Raw genomic sequence first — 15102 nt, forward strand, 5'->3', positions numbered from 1 at the left:
GAACTAGAACAGCGAATATTGCAGATGCAGGACAAATGAGCAGGACAAATGAGATCTAGCTTCAATTTAGTGATAAGCAACAAACTGATTTTTTTTTCGTTAGCAGCAATCAATGCTAATTCAAACCTCCTCACTCTGCTGATAGAAGATTGCTGTGCTGTGGACAAAATGTGGTCAAATACAATGTAGCTGGCTCTCCTCGGTTCTAATTTTTAAATAAAACTCATGTGGGTGGTTTTAAGTCAATCACTCAAGTGGTTTATAGGGGTTTATAGTCCTTTCTGTGTCTGACTGGCAAAAAATTTCATTTCGGCATGCAGAAACTGTTTGGTCCCTAACGACTTCTTTCTCTGCTATCTCTGCTATCGAGAGAAGTAAGAAAAGAACTGAAACATAGCTCCAATAATCAAGCTCCTAATTGACCTATTGATGACAATATCAACTGCACACGTGCCCATAATATTTTTAATAATTTTTCGTTTTCATGAAAATTATTAAAAACTGCGTCAATTCTTTCAAAAATTTTTGTTCAGCTTGCAGTGATGTTGCTGTGCCTATGTGTTTTTGATCGTTTTGATTACTTGAAAGTCTACAGGTGTTTTTTGCTGTCAATCATTTCCTTTGACTACGATGAGAGAATTTTCGTTCTATGTATTTGGTCATATTGATTTCAATCGTCCGTAAAGTAGAGTGAAGTTTCAATAGGAGACATTTCTACGTAGTCCTTGAATTGTGATCTCAATTTCCAATCAGTTTCATTTTTCAACAAAAATAGTTTGGTTTCATTGGAAAAGTACTGAAGGCATTCCTTTTTTTCTAGTTACAAATCATTCATGCACACTTCTTAGCGTTTCTAGAAATGTTTCTAGAAGCAAGGAGTTTTCAGAGGTTTCTTTGGAGATTGCAAACAAAACTCAAGACAGGGGACAGGGCTATTTAAAAAACAATATGTCACTTCGAAAGCGTATGCGCGTCGACTGTGTATAATTGTTGGGATCAGTACGGTCAAATCAGACGCAAAAGTTTTTTGAAAACAAAGTTGGCGCCAATCGAGATATCTCATTTATTCAAATTGTTTGCGTTTGTTGAAGTCAATAAATGAAAAATGAAGGTTTCTGTCATCAGAAAGCATTTTAGCTCAAATATTTTTTTAGAACTAAAAAAATAGCACATTTTCCAGATTTCAGCCAGAAAAATTGAGTTTAATCTTCATTTTAGTGACTGGCACAAAACTGATTCTTTTTCTTCGTCGGCATACATATCAAAATTCGTTCAAACTTTTTCAATTTGCCTGATATAAGATTGATGTGGTAAGGAGAAAACTTTGTCAAATAAACAGTTTCTGGCTGTCATCAATTCTAACCCACTCATAAATTTCACGGAGTTTACAATCAATCAATCTCGGGTATATTTTCGTTGGTTTTTCAATCGGTGAAAATTGCGAGTTTTGCTTGCAAGCACTTCTTGGTCTAACTCCATCTACGCTATCAATTCACAAAGGTTCTGACTGAATAACTGCTTATTATAAAAAAAACAGATTTACACCGTGGTATTTTTTTAAATTTTCGTGAACCAGTTCTTTGGGACTGCTCAAAAAATGCGGGGTGGGAGAGGCAAGCAAATAACTGGTGGTTCTGATTGTTTTGATTAAAAGAAAATCCCAAACCTGTTTTTGAATAATTAAGTTAAAGTTTTCTGTTTTTTTTTGAAGATTTCTTCTTTCTTCTAGATAATTTCTTCGATTGTTTCAAAAGTTCCAATGAGTGAGCTATTGATCTATGTCTATGCTAAAGTTCATATCAATCTTCAGTAGCCTAGAGGTACCAAAATAAAGAAACGGTGATATTGGTTAGAGGGTGGATTTTCTCAAAGGGCTAATTGCTTTTTCGGAAAAACTTCTCTTCTGACAACCCCAAATTCAAGTCAGATTACAAGGCTATTTTTTTTAAAAAAAGGTCTTGTTTGTGATTGAAAATTTGAAGATTATTTGTGCGGGTGTGCATGTGTTTATGTGTGTTTTAATGTGTTTGTGTATGTGAGTGGGTGTGTGCGTGTGTATGTGTGTGTTTTTGTGTGTGAGAGGGAAAGAGGAAAGTATCATGGGACTAAGATCAGCAGAGCTATTTTTTAATGAAAAATCTAATGGAAAAATTGTTCAAAAATCTGTTCATGCCATTGAAAAAATGTCTCTACCTAGCAAAGCTTCTTACCGACATAAAGTGTTCGATTTTTCCGGATCATTTCATTTGCAGTGCTGAGATTCCCATCTGCACTCAGTTCCGCTTTTACAGCTCGTTTCCATAGTGTCCAGAACCCAGCGTCGCTCTCATTTGGCATAATTTTTCCGATTGCCCATTCCACGACAGCGCTAAGCTCAGCCTTAAAAACTCGCAATGATCTCATTGATAAAGGATTTATTTTATTAGCCACAACTTATCTTAAATTTTTACCCTAAAACATACGAGAAAATTTTTTGTTCAAAATTTTGTTTTTGTTTTAAATTTTGCTTGATATGAATCTTCTTATATCTCTTCTTAGAATTAGACCGATAAAAATCCTCTTTTTACTAAAAATTTGTTTGCTATGTGCTAATAGAAACATTTTTTTCAAAATGAAGAACTTCTCCATTTTGTTTTATCCATAGTCTTACATCGCTCACATAGGACAACCCTGATCAAAATTGGTTAACTCATTGTCAATCCCGATCGCTAGGGTGAACACAAAGTCTGTTCTTGTACAATATCGGTTGACCACGCACGATCTTTTCATCAGTCGACATCTCAGTTAGGGTTCATAGGAAGACCGAGCGAGCCACATTATATCATAACAATAGTATATGGAATAAATTACAAGAGTTCTAAGAGTGGAAAACTCTTAGGTTTTAAGATTTTAAAGGTTACACTATTTAAAAAACTCATGAAAAGGGAAAGCCAAACTCATCAATTATCTTGTTATTCAAAGGATAGATGTGATACTTTTGGGTTAAAACATTACAACATGTAACTTTAATCACACGGTTATTCTAATTTACAGACTGAATTTTTCAAAAGAAAACAAAAAAACATGCTCAATATATGTCTAAGTCCCACATTGGTTAGGCTTCCACAAAAATAAATATTTTTTCAAAATTAGGAACTTTTCCGTATTGTCCGGGAACTTTAACTCTACAACATATTAGTCAGCCCATAGCGTTACATCGCTCACATAGGTCAACCCTGATCAATAATAGTTAACTCATGGTCAACCTCGATCGCTATGGTAAACACAAAGTCTGTTCAAGCCCAATATCGGTTGACCACGGTCTTTTCATCAGTCGACATCTCAACTAGGGTTCTTAGGAAGATCGAACCGGCCACATTACATTCTCACACTAGTATAAGAAATAAATCGAGTTCTAAGAGTGGAAAACTCTTAGTTTTTAAAATTTTAAAGGTTACTTTATTTTAAAAATTTCATAAAAACGGATTGCCAAAGTCAATAATTATCTAGTTATTCAAATTAAATATATGGTACTTTAGAGTTATAACATCGCTACATGTAACTTTAATCTCGCGGTCATTCTAATTTACAGACTGAAATTTTGAAAAAAGCAAAAAATACAAGCTCAATATATGTCTAAGTCCCACATTGGTTCGGCTTCCACGAAAATAAAGTTTTGTGCTATTTATCAATTTTTTAATTTTTTGTATACAATAGTTTCATCCTTTATCCTATTAATATGGAAAATAGGCGATACGTCATAGAAAAGTTAACTGGAATGAGTGATAGTGAAATTCTTTTTTACCATTTTTTTTACCTGAGAAAAAAGATAACAAATTTCTATGACACAATCAATGCGAAATTAACAACTAAGCCTACCGGATGTGAATAAAGAAGATGGCAAATAATGTTGAAATGTACATTAAATGTCTAAAGCTTAAAGTAGTAACGAATTATGGTGTTTCACAGAGAAACCTAAATAAAAAGCTGAAATAACTTGCATTCGATTTGAAGAACAGAATGTACGGAATGAAATATTTCCTCCTTTAATTTTTTTTACAAAAAGTAACCAGAAATATCAATTTGATTAATATGTCACGGTAATTCTGATTGAATAAGAAAATGGATATCCAAAAATCTTTCAGAGCTAAATTTTGGAGTATCTGCATTTGATAAGGTACAAAAAATACAAAATCCCTCTCGAAATTGGGCGTCATTTTTTCTACTTCAGTTTGATTGCTTTTAGCTCATTGATCATCGGATGCAAAACGACGAGCAAAAATTTACAATTCAGAAAAATTTGAGTGACTACGTCTGATGAGTAACATAGAAAACAGACAGGTTGGTAACTTGGTCGTGTTTAAGGGCTAATTTTACTTAAAATGCTAAACAAACTTAAAATGCTCAGTGGCCCGTTGGGTTCGTCCATGTATTTTTTATGTTTGGTTATTTACATTTAAAAGCGAAGACGACATATCTCCAAGTTTTGCCCGGGAACAAAAGTTTCACAGCACAAAAACTCACCATTGACTCAACTTTTACGAGTTTGCCTTTGCACTCCTTTTTGGCTATGGTGAAATTGACAGGTGCCTCTTTGTGCTTGAGTTTGAAACAATTCGGGGGAGGAACCTGAGGCAAGTAGTCAGCATTAGCCTCGGAACATAGCCCTGGATCGCCCGACAGCTGTGTCCCTTTCATCACCATCATAGTCAAAGCGAACAAAAAGTGTTGTGAGGTCACAGTCATGTTGGCTAAAAAATACTTTCGAACAGTAACTATATTACTATAACTCGCCCTTAGAAATTCAAACAGAATCATTTGTTGCAATTCTAGGCATAGAAAATGTTTCTTCACGATCTTTCCTGAAATTAATGAATTTTGTGCCTAACCATAAAATTTGTTGACAAAATAGTGATTAATCGTCATCATTAATATCAGTGATTCAACTAGATCCTTGATATAGCTATTTTATGGTTGATCTTTCTTTTATATCTTGCCAGGATCTTGTTTATTGATACCCATGCAAAGATCGTATATATCTTGTAAGTTCGTACATAACTTGTTGTTTCCATATCATGTGTCATGTCAAGATATTGGCGAGATTTACCACGCTTTTGTATCAAATTTCGACTCTATGGGAGGCTAAAAGCCCATAGCTCAAAGACGAATGTTTCCCAGGTCAAAATTTCAGATCAAAATATCTCTAGTTTGACTACCCTGGCCAAAATCAGTCTGACCAGACCACCCCTCATTATACATACAATCGTACTGAATTCCGACCAAGCTATTGGTTCTGATCAAACTGCTCAGACCAAAAAATCTCTAATCCGGTCCAACCCTGATCCTTATCAAGACCAGTCAGTCCAGAATCTCGAATGAAAGTTTCAATGTCAGTCCCGACCTTGAAACTTTCATTCGAGATTCTTTCATTGTCACAGAGTGCTCTCGATCTGGGTCTGATCAATGGTCTTTTTGGTTTATCACTTCGATTGGGGCTACAATTTGAAAGAGCTCGGCTGGCTGTTATTCCTTTCTTTCATTAAATGAAGATACATGTCCAGGCAATATGTTGCAAGATTCGTCTCATTTTGAAGCCTTAGTACAGGCTGTTAAACACATACCCTTTTTTTTTTCAAAACTCGTGTCAACAATCTTCTAATATAATTTAGAACCTGATTCGATTCCGAACATCTTTTCAAATCAAATTCCTTTTTTTAGAAAAGTGACCCGTAGTTTAGAAGAGTTTACACGTAGTTATTCACGGATTTGAAATTTGTCCTCAACATTTTGTTCATTTTCTTCCATTTCTTGTTAGAGTTATTGTTTACTTTTTGGCTCAGCTTCAGTACGAGGCGTTCATTCAATCTAGGCTTACTAAAGAAATTGGAAAACAGATATAATAGATAAACGTCAATAAATTGTGACATTATTTTTTTCTGGGTACTTACTAGCCAATGATCAGAAGGACTTGAAGAGATTGATAGATGGAGATAGAAAAGAGAGACGTTTTCGCTTGTTTGAGCAAAAATTGGAGGAAAAATGAACCAATTTGATGAAAATCAACCTGACGACGTCCAATAGCTGGACCAACAGTGAATCCCTTCATGCTGCCCCAAGATGCGTCGCATTGTTGTACTCCAGTTGTGATAACAGGACTAGGCAAGACAAATCCACAGTGGAGTTCTGGTATCACCATCGGCAAATTTCGATTACCAATTGCCAAATTAGGAGCCAAATTTCCGCAAAAATCCGCAGTAAATCAATGGTTTGCTGTGCCCAACAACGGCGTGCACATTTGTTTCCCAACTTGTGACAAAAGTCGTTCTTCTTGGAGTAATGTGGTACTTTTTGTTCAACTGAAGTGCAGCAAGATGATACAGTTAAATAAAAAATGGTGTAAACGCAACATCAATTTCAGTGTTTTTAAGCCCTTCAAAAATTTTCTCTTCTGAGCCCGAAATCGGTTTGAAACTTTTATTTTCAAAGCAATAAAGTGAAGGAATACAAAGTTTTTTTAAAAACCAGAAGTGTTTTCTAATTGTGACAAACGTGTTGCTGAATAATTGAAATTTAGATAATGAGATAAAATATAAAATAAAAGGTTTTAAAATTTACCCTAAAAATCATTTTCTGATGAGCCTCCCATCAAAATTAGAAAAAAAACTGAAAAAGGAATGAACTGATTTCTCACATTCAGACTTCTTTCAAGACTTCTTTTAAGACTTCTTTCTGCTTAAAGACTCTTTCAAGAATCAAGACAAATCCACATCATGATTCACAATATAGCACAGATTCAGGCGCATTTTTTCCGCATAAAGGTATTAGTTTCCACAAGTTGCGTAATTGGATACCACATTTTCAATATATGATTTCAAAATCATCTTAGTGGTTTAGCCTGATAACAACAAATTTCATTTCGTTACGGTTGTTTGGCTATTTTTTTGACAATATCAGCTGAGAACACGAGGTGAAAACACTTCACAATTTTCAAATTTTGCTGGTAACATATGATTAGAAATTATTTCAGCCGAAGTAATTCCAAATTCCCAAATTGCAAAAATCAATCAATATCTTCATGAGTTTTTAGTTTAAACCTCCACTTAGAATACCTGAGACTCGGGAATACGTTATCCGGAAAAAAATTCCGTAGTATGCTTTTAAGTATTCACTATGTTCACTATGCGTGGATCAAACCTCCTCGATAAAGCGCAATCTTCTCCATTACACAGAAAAGAAATTAACAGGACTAAAAAACAATAACTAAATGCAAAACAGATAGGCTTCGAAAATGGATTTGGGATAATTTGTGCAATTAATTTTAATTTCGGAAAATTTGTTTTTTATCTTTTTATAATTGGTAGGTGTGTTTAATCAAAACACAAACTTCCCCACATTTTTGAAAACTGATTTCGGGTTTCGGAGAAGTATTTCCTCAGTTTCTTCTTTGGAGTTGGAAACAAGTTGGAATTGGGAAGAAGATTGCGGAAAGTTTGAAATTAATTATTTATAGAAAAATTACCCTTTCTTTCTAATGGATGGGCATGAAAAAAATGTCACAGCACTCTATTCATATTAAAACTCTGATTTTGGGTTTTGGAGACGAGTCTTTTCTTAGTAGTTGAATCCAATTAGACTTGAGAAATAGATTGAAGAAAGTTTCAGAAACTTCATTTTTTTCAAAACGGGGAGTTACATCATTTCACAAATATTACTTCAATTTTAATTAAATGATTTTCGGTATCTATGATTTGTATTTTCAACTTATTACTTAAAGTTGAAACCAGTTGCAAATTGTAAATAGGTTGCAGGAAGTTTTTTGCTGGTAATAATTGCAGAGGTTTCCCCTCTTTCTTTCTAGGGAAATGGATGATAGTTAATTTCACAATATTCCCCTCAGTTTTAGAAAAGTTTCTGGGTTTCGGACAAGAGTACTTTCTCAGTTTTTACTTATTATTTGCAACAACAGCTGAAATGAGATCAATTGACACTAGCGAGAACATCAGAAATGCAAACTCCTTTTTCATTTTCACAAATTCCCCGTCAAAAATTAATTTCACAGAATTCCCCCAAAACAATCTTTGATCTTCAGAAACTTATTTAGGAGAGTAGTTTGCGCTATTTATACAGACATATTGTTACTAACATCGTGCAATTTTGCATGTACATGAGCAGAAAATGTTAACATAACAGAGCATGAGCCACAATTATTCAGTTTTTCATGTCAAAAGCTTCGTGCGTCCAAGTTGATGTGGTAGCTCTTGTAGGTCACTTTGCCACTCCAGGAGCTAATTCCAATACTTTTTAAATTTTTATCACCTCGGTGGAAGCAAGCACGTTGAGCATCACCTGAAGCGATGCCTCTGGAAATGACGAGGCTTCAATCTATATGAAATTCAGTGTTTCTTTGAAACCGATGGCGCTGGTAGCGCTCAAATTACAAGATGTACAGAAAGTAAAAGTGTAAATAATAGTTTCAACAATTACCTGTTAATTGAAAATGATTATATTTTTCTTATTTAACTTGTTGGTGCATTTTTATCGTTACTGACTGATCAATCATAAATAGAAGCAATATGGTTGATATGATAAGTTTCGTATAACTCGGCAGTATTTACTTTTGATCTGCAATTTGAAACAACTCCTTAAAAATTATTCGTACAACCCAATTTTGAGTTTTCTGTACAAAATTTTCTCCCGTTAAGTGTTAGGCTATTTTTTTGTTCTCCTCCAACATCTAACTAAGGAAAAATTAAATCCATTTTACAAAAGAAATAAACATTTCAAATCAGAATCAGTAATCAGTAATCAGAAATTTCTCGAGAAAGTGGAACAAGATAGCAACAGAGATCCTGAAAAAAATCAAGTACAAATTCAACGAAAAACTAATAAGAGAGTTGATCAAATTACCTGAACGTATCCCAATAGATAAACGAATTCAAAGTTTTAGAAATTCTTTCTACTAAGTAACTAAAGGACAAAGCTTTTCATATGATTATAAAGTCATTAAAACGCTAAACCGAACTTTTTTTAGTGGTTAAAAAAATTTGAATTTGCATTTAAGACAAAAAAACCGATAACAAAATCGTGAGTAGCTGCAAAAAATGATCTATCCCAAGTTGATATAAAAAAGTTAGAAGCAACTGAAAAATGTATATCAAATTAAAATTCATTACTTCTACCCTTTGAACCAAAGTTTGATGCACTTTATTATGCACAGTTATGTGGATGTGTTAATTTGTGTTAATTGGTGTTGCAGCAATTGAAAACTTTGGACGACATTTGCTGAATACTTTGATAAGTAGTTTTATTGGAAAAAGCAGCCCCAATTGAGGGATGATAAACTAACTGTAGCTGATATTTCCAATACTCCAGAATTTATCTCAATATATAAAGATCAATTTATAAATGACGGTAGAGAATATTGAAACGAAAACGAGAAAGCTTCTTGAAACAATAATTGAACAAAAAATCAACTTCACGAACTTTTTTTCAAGATTTTTTCATTTCATCTGATTTCAAAATGATGAAGTAGAGCAAAAGAAGCAAAAAAATATAAAGCTTCTTTGAAAAAATGCTTCTGTGATAATAAAAAAATATCGAAATCCATGTGATTCATCATGTCAAAAAACCAAGTATACTACGGCAAAAGGTTTTTCTTTTGTCGTGGGCTGCTGAGTCACGGATTTTTTGCTTCTGATCTTGCGACATGTATTGATTTAGATATACTTTCTTCATATCTTATTAATATTCTTCAAATTGGATTCGCTCAATGTAGGACTTTACTTTTTCAACGCTATATATGCGGTGCAAAAAATTAAAAAGAGTTGACATATCAATTATAATGTGTTTATTTTTTATATGAAAAAAAAAACAAATTTCTGATAAAGAGTCATCTGATTTTAGAATGTTAATTTAGGAAGTCATCGTAGAATTAACGCTCAGAGACTAACTTATAATACTTAACAGCTTCCCAAAGTAACAGAAATCAGGGGAAACTATGAAAAATTGAAGTAAAAATTAAAAAAAAATAATTCTCACCAAAAGTTATTACAAAAACGACTGATAAAAACCCAGAAATTGTTTCTTTCCAACGAATAAAAAATTGAATAGTTTGACTAATTTTTAGCTGAAGAGCTACATCATACAAAACAGCCTGGACCAGGTTTGTAAAGTAGATTGACGACGTTTGGTCACCACATAGCTCGCGGAAGAAAATTGGTTAAATTGAGAACAATCCGCAACAAAAATCCGTAAGAGACCTCGAAATTTCACTTTTTTATGTCATCAATGTAAGCAACTCGTGAGTAGGGATATCGCCATCATTGTCCGCATTTTTGGGCTGGCCTACTTTATTTCATTTTAATGCTTCGCTCTGAGTTAAATTATAAAATTGGCTTCCGGCCACTGATTACTTTAAAAATTACAAAATTAAATGAACAAAATTTGTAATCCTTCGCCACAGTTTTCGATTTTAGATCGAAGCGTGCAAAAATGGGCTGAAATTTGCACACCGCCACATTCAATATTTTTTAGACAATCAGACAGAAAACTCCATCAGTGCTGTTTTAGTTCATAAGTAAAATTATTCTTCTGATTTTTTAAAATTAAAATGCCTCAGTGCTGTTTTACATTACCGACAAAAATAGGCTTCTGACAATTTTTTTAAAAAATCCCTCAGTGCTATTTTCTTTTCACGAGCCGATATTTGAGTCCTGAAAAACAGATTGTAAACAGATTGACAAATTGATCCTGCAAAATCAATTTAAAAAAATTAAAGCAATCTTACAAAATTACAAGCATTAGTTCATTGGCACTTTGAATATGAAAAAAAAGTTAGACAGAATCCAAACAACGCACGAGTTTATTAAACGCAAGTTTTTTTTGCCGCAATGAAGCTTCTAAAATGACACTCTCAAATTTTAGGCAACTGTCTTTTGATGAATGGTTGAAAATTGTTGTCATTAATTTCATTTTCAGCAGTTAAAAAAGGTAATCGCAACATTCTGATATGTTTACGCCTCTAATATTGTCATGATACCTTACAATTTTAATCAAATCCCAGTGATATCCAAGAAACGGCTCCACTGTCGAATACGTTATATTGGCAGTTTTGGAATGTCTTAGCGGTTACCAACACTGATAAAGCTATTTTGAGAAACTTGTGTCATTAAAAGTCAAAGTTCATGAGCAGTCTGAGTGGACACTTTCTTACCATCCGGCCAATTCTTTTTTTAAAGCTGAAAAAAAGGAAGATGATCTTGTGATCTTGTCTGTATCCGTTGTAAGCTCTGGCGTACCTATGCGAACCGTCTTGTGTTAGTCTTTTTTCACACTGCTAGTCATTACTACTGTCATTTTAATGGCGATTTTGTTGTCCAGTCTAATTAAAATTGAGAAAGCTTCCAATGAAGCTCCTGTTTTTTTGAAAACCCAAAAGGAATGCGGCATCGCCGCTCACAATCTATAAAAACCTCATCAACGGCTCTCTCAATTCGATTTTACAAGGTGCCAACGTCAACTTATCAGTTAATTGCCTGAGCACTGATAGGGCGAAAAGTGTTATTGGCTCTACAACTTCACGTACTGGTAACGCTGGTAGGGCGAAAAAACATCTTGTGAATATTTTTCATAATTTTTAAACCCTCACCTCAAAAAAAAAATGATGAAAATGAAGAACTGGTCTATGATTTTTCTGAGCCCAAAAACAGCTTATTCCGTTTTTGGTTCTTTTTATTTTCAGATATTTTTAATTTTGTCCGGAAAACATAGGGCTCATCAAATTATGTCTGTTTCCTAATGTGTGTCAAGATCCATCACTAAGAGATAGCCAACCTACAAATTTACCATTCAATTCTGTGGAGTTACTGAAAGAAGGTCCCGTAGAATTTTGGTTCTGTGAATTTCTCAAATTTTTTCTGCTTATTTTCGTGTTGAATAACTGTCCAACTTTCTGGACTCAGGTGGTCATAATTACTCTTTCCTTTGTGTTTTCTCCATCGATTTGGACTGTGAAACATTCTAAAAAAGAAAAGTTGAGCCAAACACTGCCTGATTGAAAAAGTTGTTGGTCTTGTACTGCCCCGGGAGGGAGATCTATATATCCTTCCTCTAACGTTGCTGCCAACAAATTAGATTTTTTAGATTATCAGTCGATTCTGCACACTGAAGTGGAGTTTGAAGTTGCGTGATTGTGTCTTTCCTTCCTTTAGTGGCCTGCAATATTTTTTGGCACCAAATCTAGCGTTTTACAGACGTTCAAAAATTCAGAATCCTCTGGTTCTTACCATTCGGCAATTAACTTTTCTTTTGTGACCAGCCCGGGCCGAGGAATGAGCGGAAAAAAAATGCAAGAAATGAGCGGAATTTGAGCGGACAGTTTAGCAAATTCCGCTCAAAGCCCTTACAATTTTTTGACCGGAATGAGCGGAATTTGAGCGGAAAAAAATGCAAGAAATGAGCGGAATTTGAGCGGAATAAAAAATGCAAGAAATGAGCGGAATTTGAGCGGAATCAAAAATGCAAGAAATGATCGGAATTTGAGCGGAAAAAAACTTTTAAATTAAATTTAACCGTAACTTTGCGAAACTAAATAAACAGCAGGAAATACTTCTATAAATGTTTGTTTTGTCCCCAATAATTTGTAGAGAGCCCTGTTTCGGAAACATGTACCTAAAATAAACTAATAAACTTTAGTTCGACTGGCAGGGTTTTGAAGCAGTGCTTATGTAGGAAAATGGAATTAGTTCGAACTAAAAGGAATATCAATCTGATTCTGAAAGACTTTAAAGAAATGGAAGCTAATGAGGACCATATGTCGTTACCGCTTCTGTATTTGTGAAAACCAATTTTCCAGAGGTCTATTTTTGCAGGAATACTAGTTTTCACTGCTCAATGTAAAATTTTTCAGATAACCACGCCTGAACTTGTTCAGGTGAAAATTTACCTGAAATACAGTTCAGGTGTTTTTCAGGTGGTTTTCAGGTGCTGTTACACCTGAAATTCACCTGAACTTCTAGTTACCTGAACTTGGTTCAAGTAAATTTACCTGAACTTTTTTTACATACTTTGTGTACATACTTTCCCTGTTTCTGGAATTTCAATGTTTCCGCTCGTTTGGTCATGTCAAATTCCGCTCATTTCCTGCATTTTTTATTCCGATCAAATTCCTCTCATTTCTTGCATTTTTTTTCCGCTCAAATTCCGCTCATTCCTTGCATTTTTTGTTCCGCTCAAATTCCGCTCATTTCTTGCATTTTTTTTATCGATTCCGCTCATTCCGGTCAAATTCCGCTCATTCCGGTCATCTCTTGCATTTTTTTGAGCGGAATTTGAGCGGACTCCTCGACTTGGGAGCGGCTCTACTTTAATTCTATCGGCCACAATGACAGACAGCTAATGTCTGGCGCATCATTTCATATTCTTGTGATGGGGCCGAAAAGTCAACCTTCTGTTTTTGATTTGGAAGATATCGGTGAGCATTTTACTCTATCTGAAGTAAAACCAGCAGCTGATCAAAACATTTCAATAATTGATACCGTTTAGAGTTCCGGAGGCAAACCTTCTAACTGGTTTTTGATAATTCAGTTGAGTAGTACACTCCTAAGAGAGCGGGAATCACTTTTAAGTGAGAAAAGGAATATGTCTGATTAAAGGGTTTAAAATTTTTAAACAGTTTTCTCAACTATTTGAGATTGGAATAAAGATAGAAATCTTTTCAACTGATATGTGAATCCCTCATTTTCCTATAAATCATTTATAGGATTAATACTTATGAAAAAAACTTGTTTCTCAGCGAGAAAGGGTCTGATTAAACGTATATCAATCCCTCACTATCACAAACTGCCAATCATTTGACAGGGCGTTTTTTTCTTGGACTTATCCATTCAAACGGCAAACTGAATTTAATATTAGGCAATTTGAATGATATGAAAAAAAATCTATATTTTTACGGAAGAAAAATTGAATGTATGGAATTAGAGTTTAAATGAAAAGTTTTGAATTATAAGCGGACATGAGCTAAAATCGTGAGTTTTGGTGATATACGTGTGATCGAGTTGTGGTGGCATCAGTTGTGGTAGCCTCAGTTGTTGTGGCATCAATTGTGGTGGCGTCAGTTTTCTTGGCAGCAATTGTGGGGCCATAAGTTCTCGACAAAGGTGACAGCATGGGTGGTGGCAGCTAGAGGAGAACCGTGTTAGAATAGAGGAAGTAAGCTGCGGGAACTTGATTTTTTTTCGCAACGCCTAGTCTGACTGCCAGATCTTCAATCTCTGAGCCCACTCAAGTTTGTTCCAATTTTCCCATAAAGGCAAATTCAAATTGTCCCCTGCTATTCAGTGAAAAAAGAACATTTTTATACAATGTTACTCTTAAAATCAACATTTATATAGCTTCAAGTATGTTTTCCACTATAAATTGCCGGTATCAGTTAGAATAAATATTTGTTGTCAGAAAAGCGTTCTTTGTCCCGATCCATTGACGCCCTTCTCATTTGATGGACTGTTGTCTGTTGATCGGGTAATTGAATCCCAGTTCCCTTGATGGCAACCCAAGTTGTCCTCAAGGACACCGTTCTATGACAAGTTGGAGATTTCTTTCTCTACAATGCCGAGAAAACGGTCACCGTGACTAACGCCTGCAGATTCTCGAAGTATTTTCCCGAGCTCCTCTTTGCTACTCATTCCCGAACAAACTTCAGTGTGGCATCGGCTGAAGTTGAAAGATATACATTGTGATGAAACTTTTTCTTTCTGTCCACTATTTATTCTATCCCTATGAATAGCTTGACAAAAATCCCTCCGTAGTAAAATAGCCCGAATCACAACATTAGTTTAATCCAAAAAAGCCTTTTTGAATCGAATTACAATTTATGTCGATAAATTGATTGCATGCTTTTTACCTAACAATATAATCCTGAAGGGTGAATTAGTTTACCCTCAAATTGAAGCCTGCAAATTGTAATCAAATATTTCTAAAAAGTTCTCTCAGTTACATTGTTTTTAGGTATTACCAAAATCGTTGGTGTCAATGAAGTCTATCCCGGATGTCCTTGAATGCCCGGCTGTTTTCACACAAAGCGGTGTTCCAGCTTTCATGGTTAGAGCTTAACCTATTTGAATGACA

At 34.6% G+C, this 15102-nt stretch overlaps 1 protein-coding gene across 1 annotated transcript; it reads right to left on the reverse strand.

Annotated features, from left to right (window-relative positions):
* Positions 1-2210: 2210 nt before the first annotated feature.
* Positions 2211-6038, reverse strand: LOC142358111 (uncharacterized; the record flags this gene model as incomplete). Its single annotated transcript, XM_075409576.1, has 3 exons — positions 5928-6038; positions 4504-4730; positions 2211-2379 (listed from the first exon to the last, which is right to left on the reverse strand). Coding segments are annotated over exons 2-3 (391 nt in total), but the record flags the coding sequence as incomplete, so codon positions are not given.
* Positions 6039-15102: the final 9064 nt, after the last annotated feature.

This window comes from Convolutriloba macropyga, unplaced genomic scaffold (genome assembly GCF_964194025.1).
Source record: "Convolutriloba macropyga unplaced genomic scaffold, txConMacr16.3 SCAFFOLD_2218, whole genome shotgun sequence".
Lineage (NCBI taxonomy): Eukaryota > Metazoa > Xenacoelomorpha > Acoela > Convolutidae > Convolutriloba > Convolutriloba macropyga.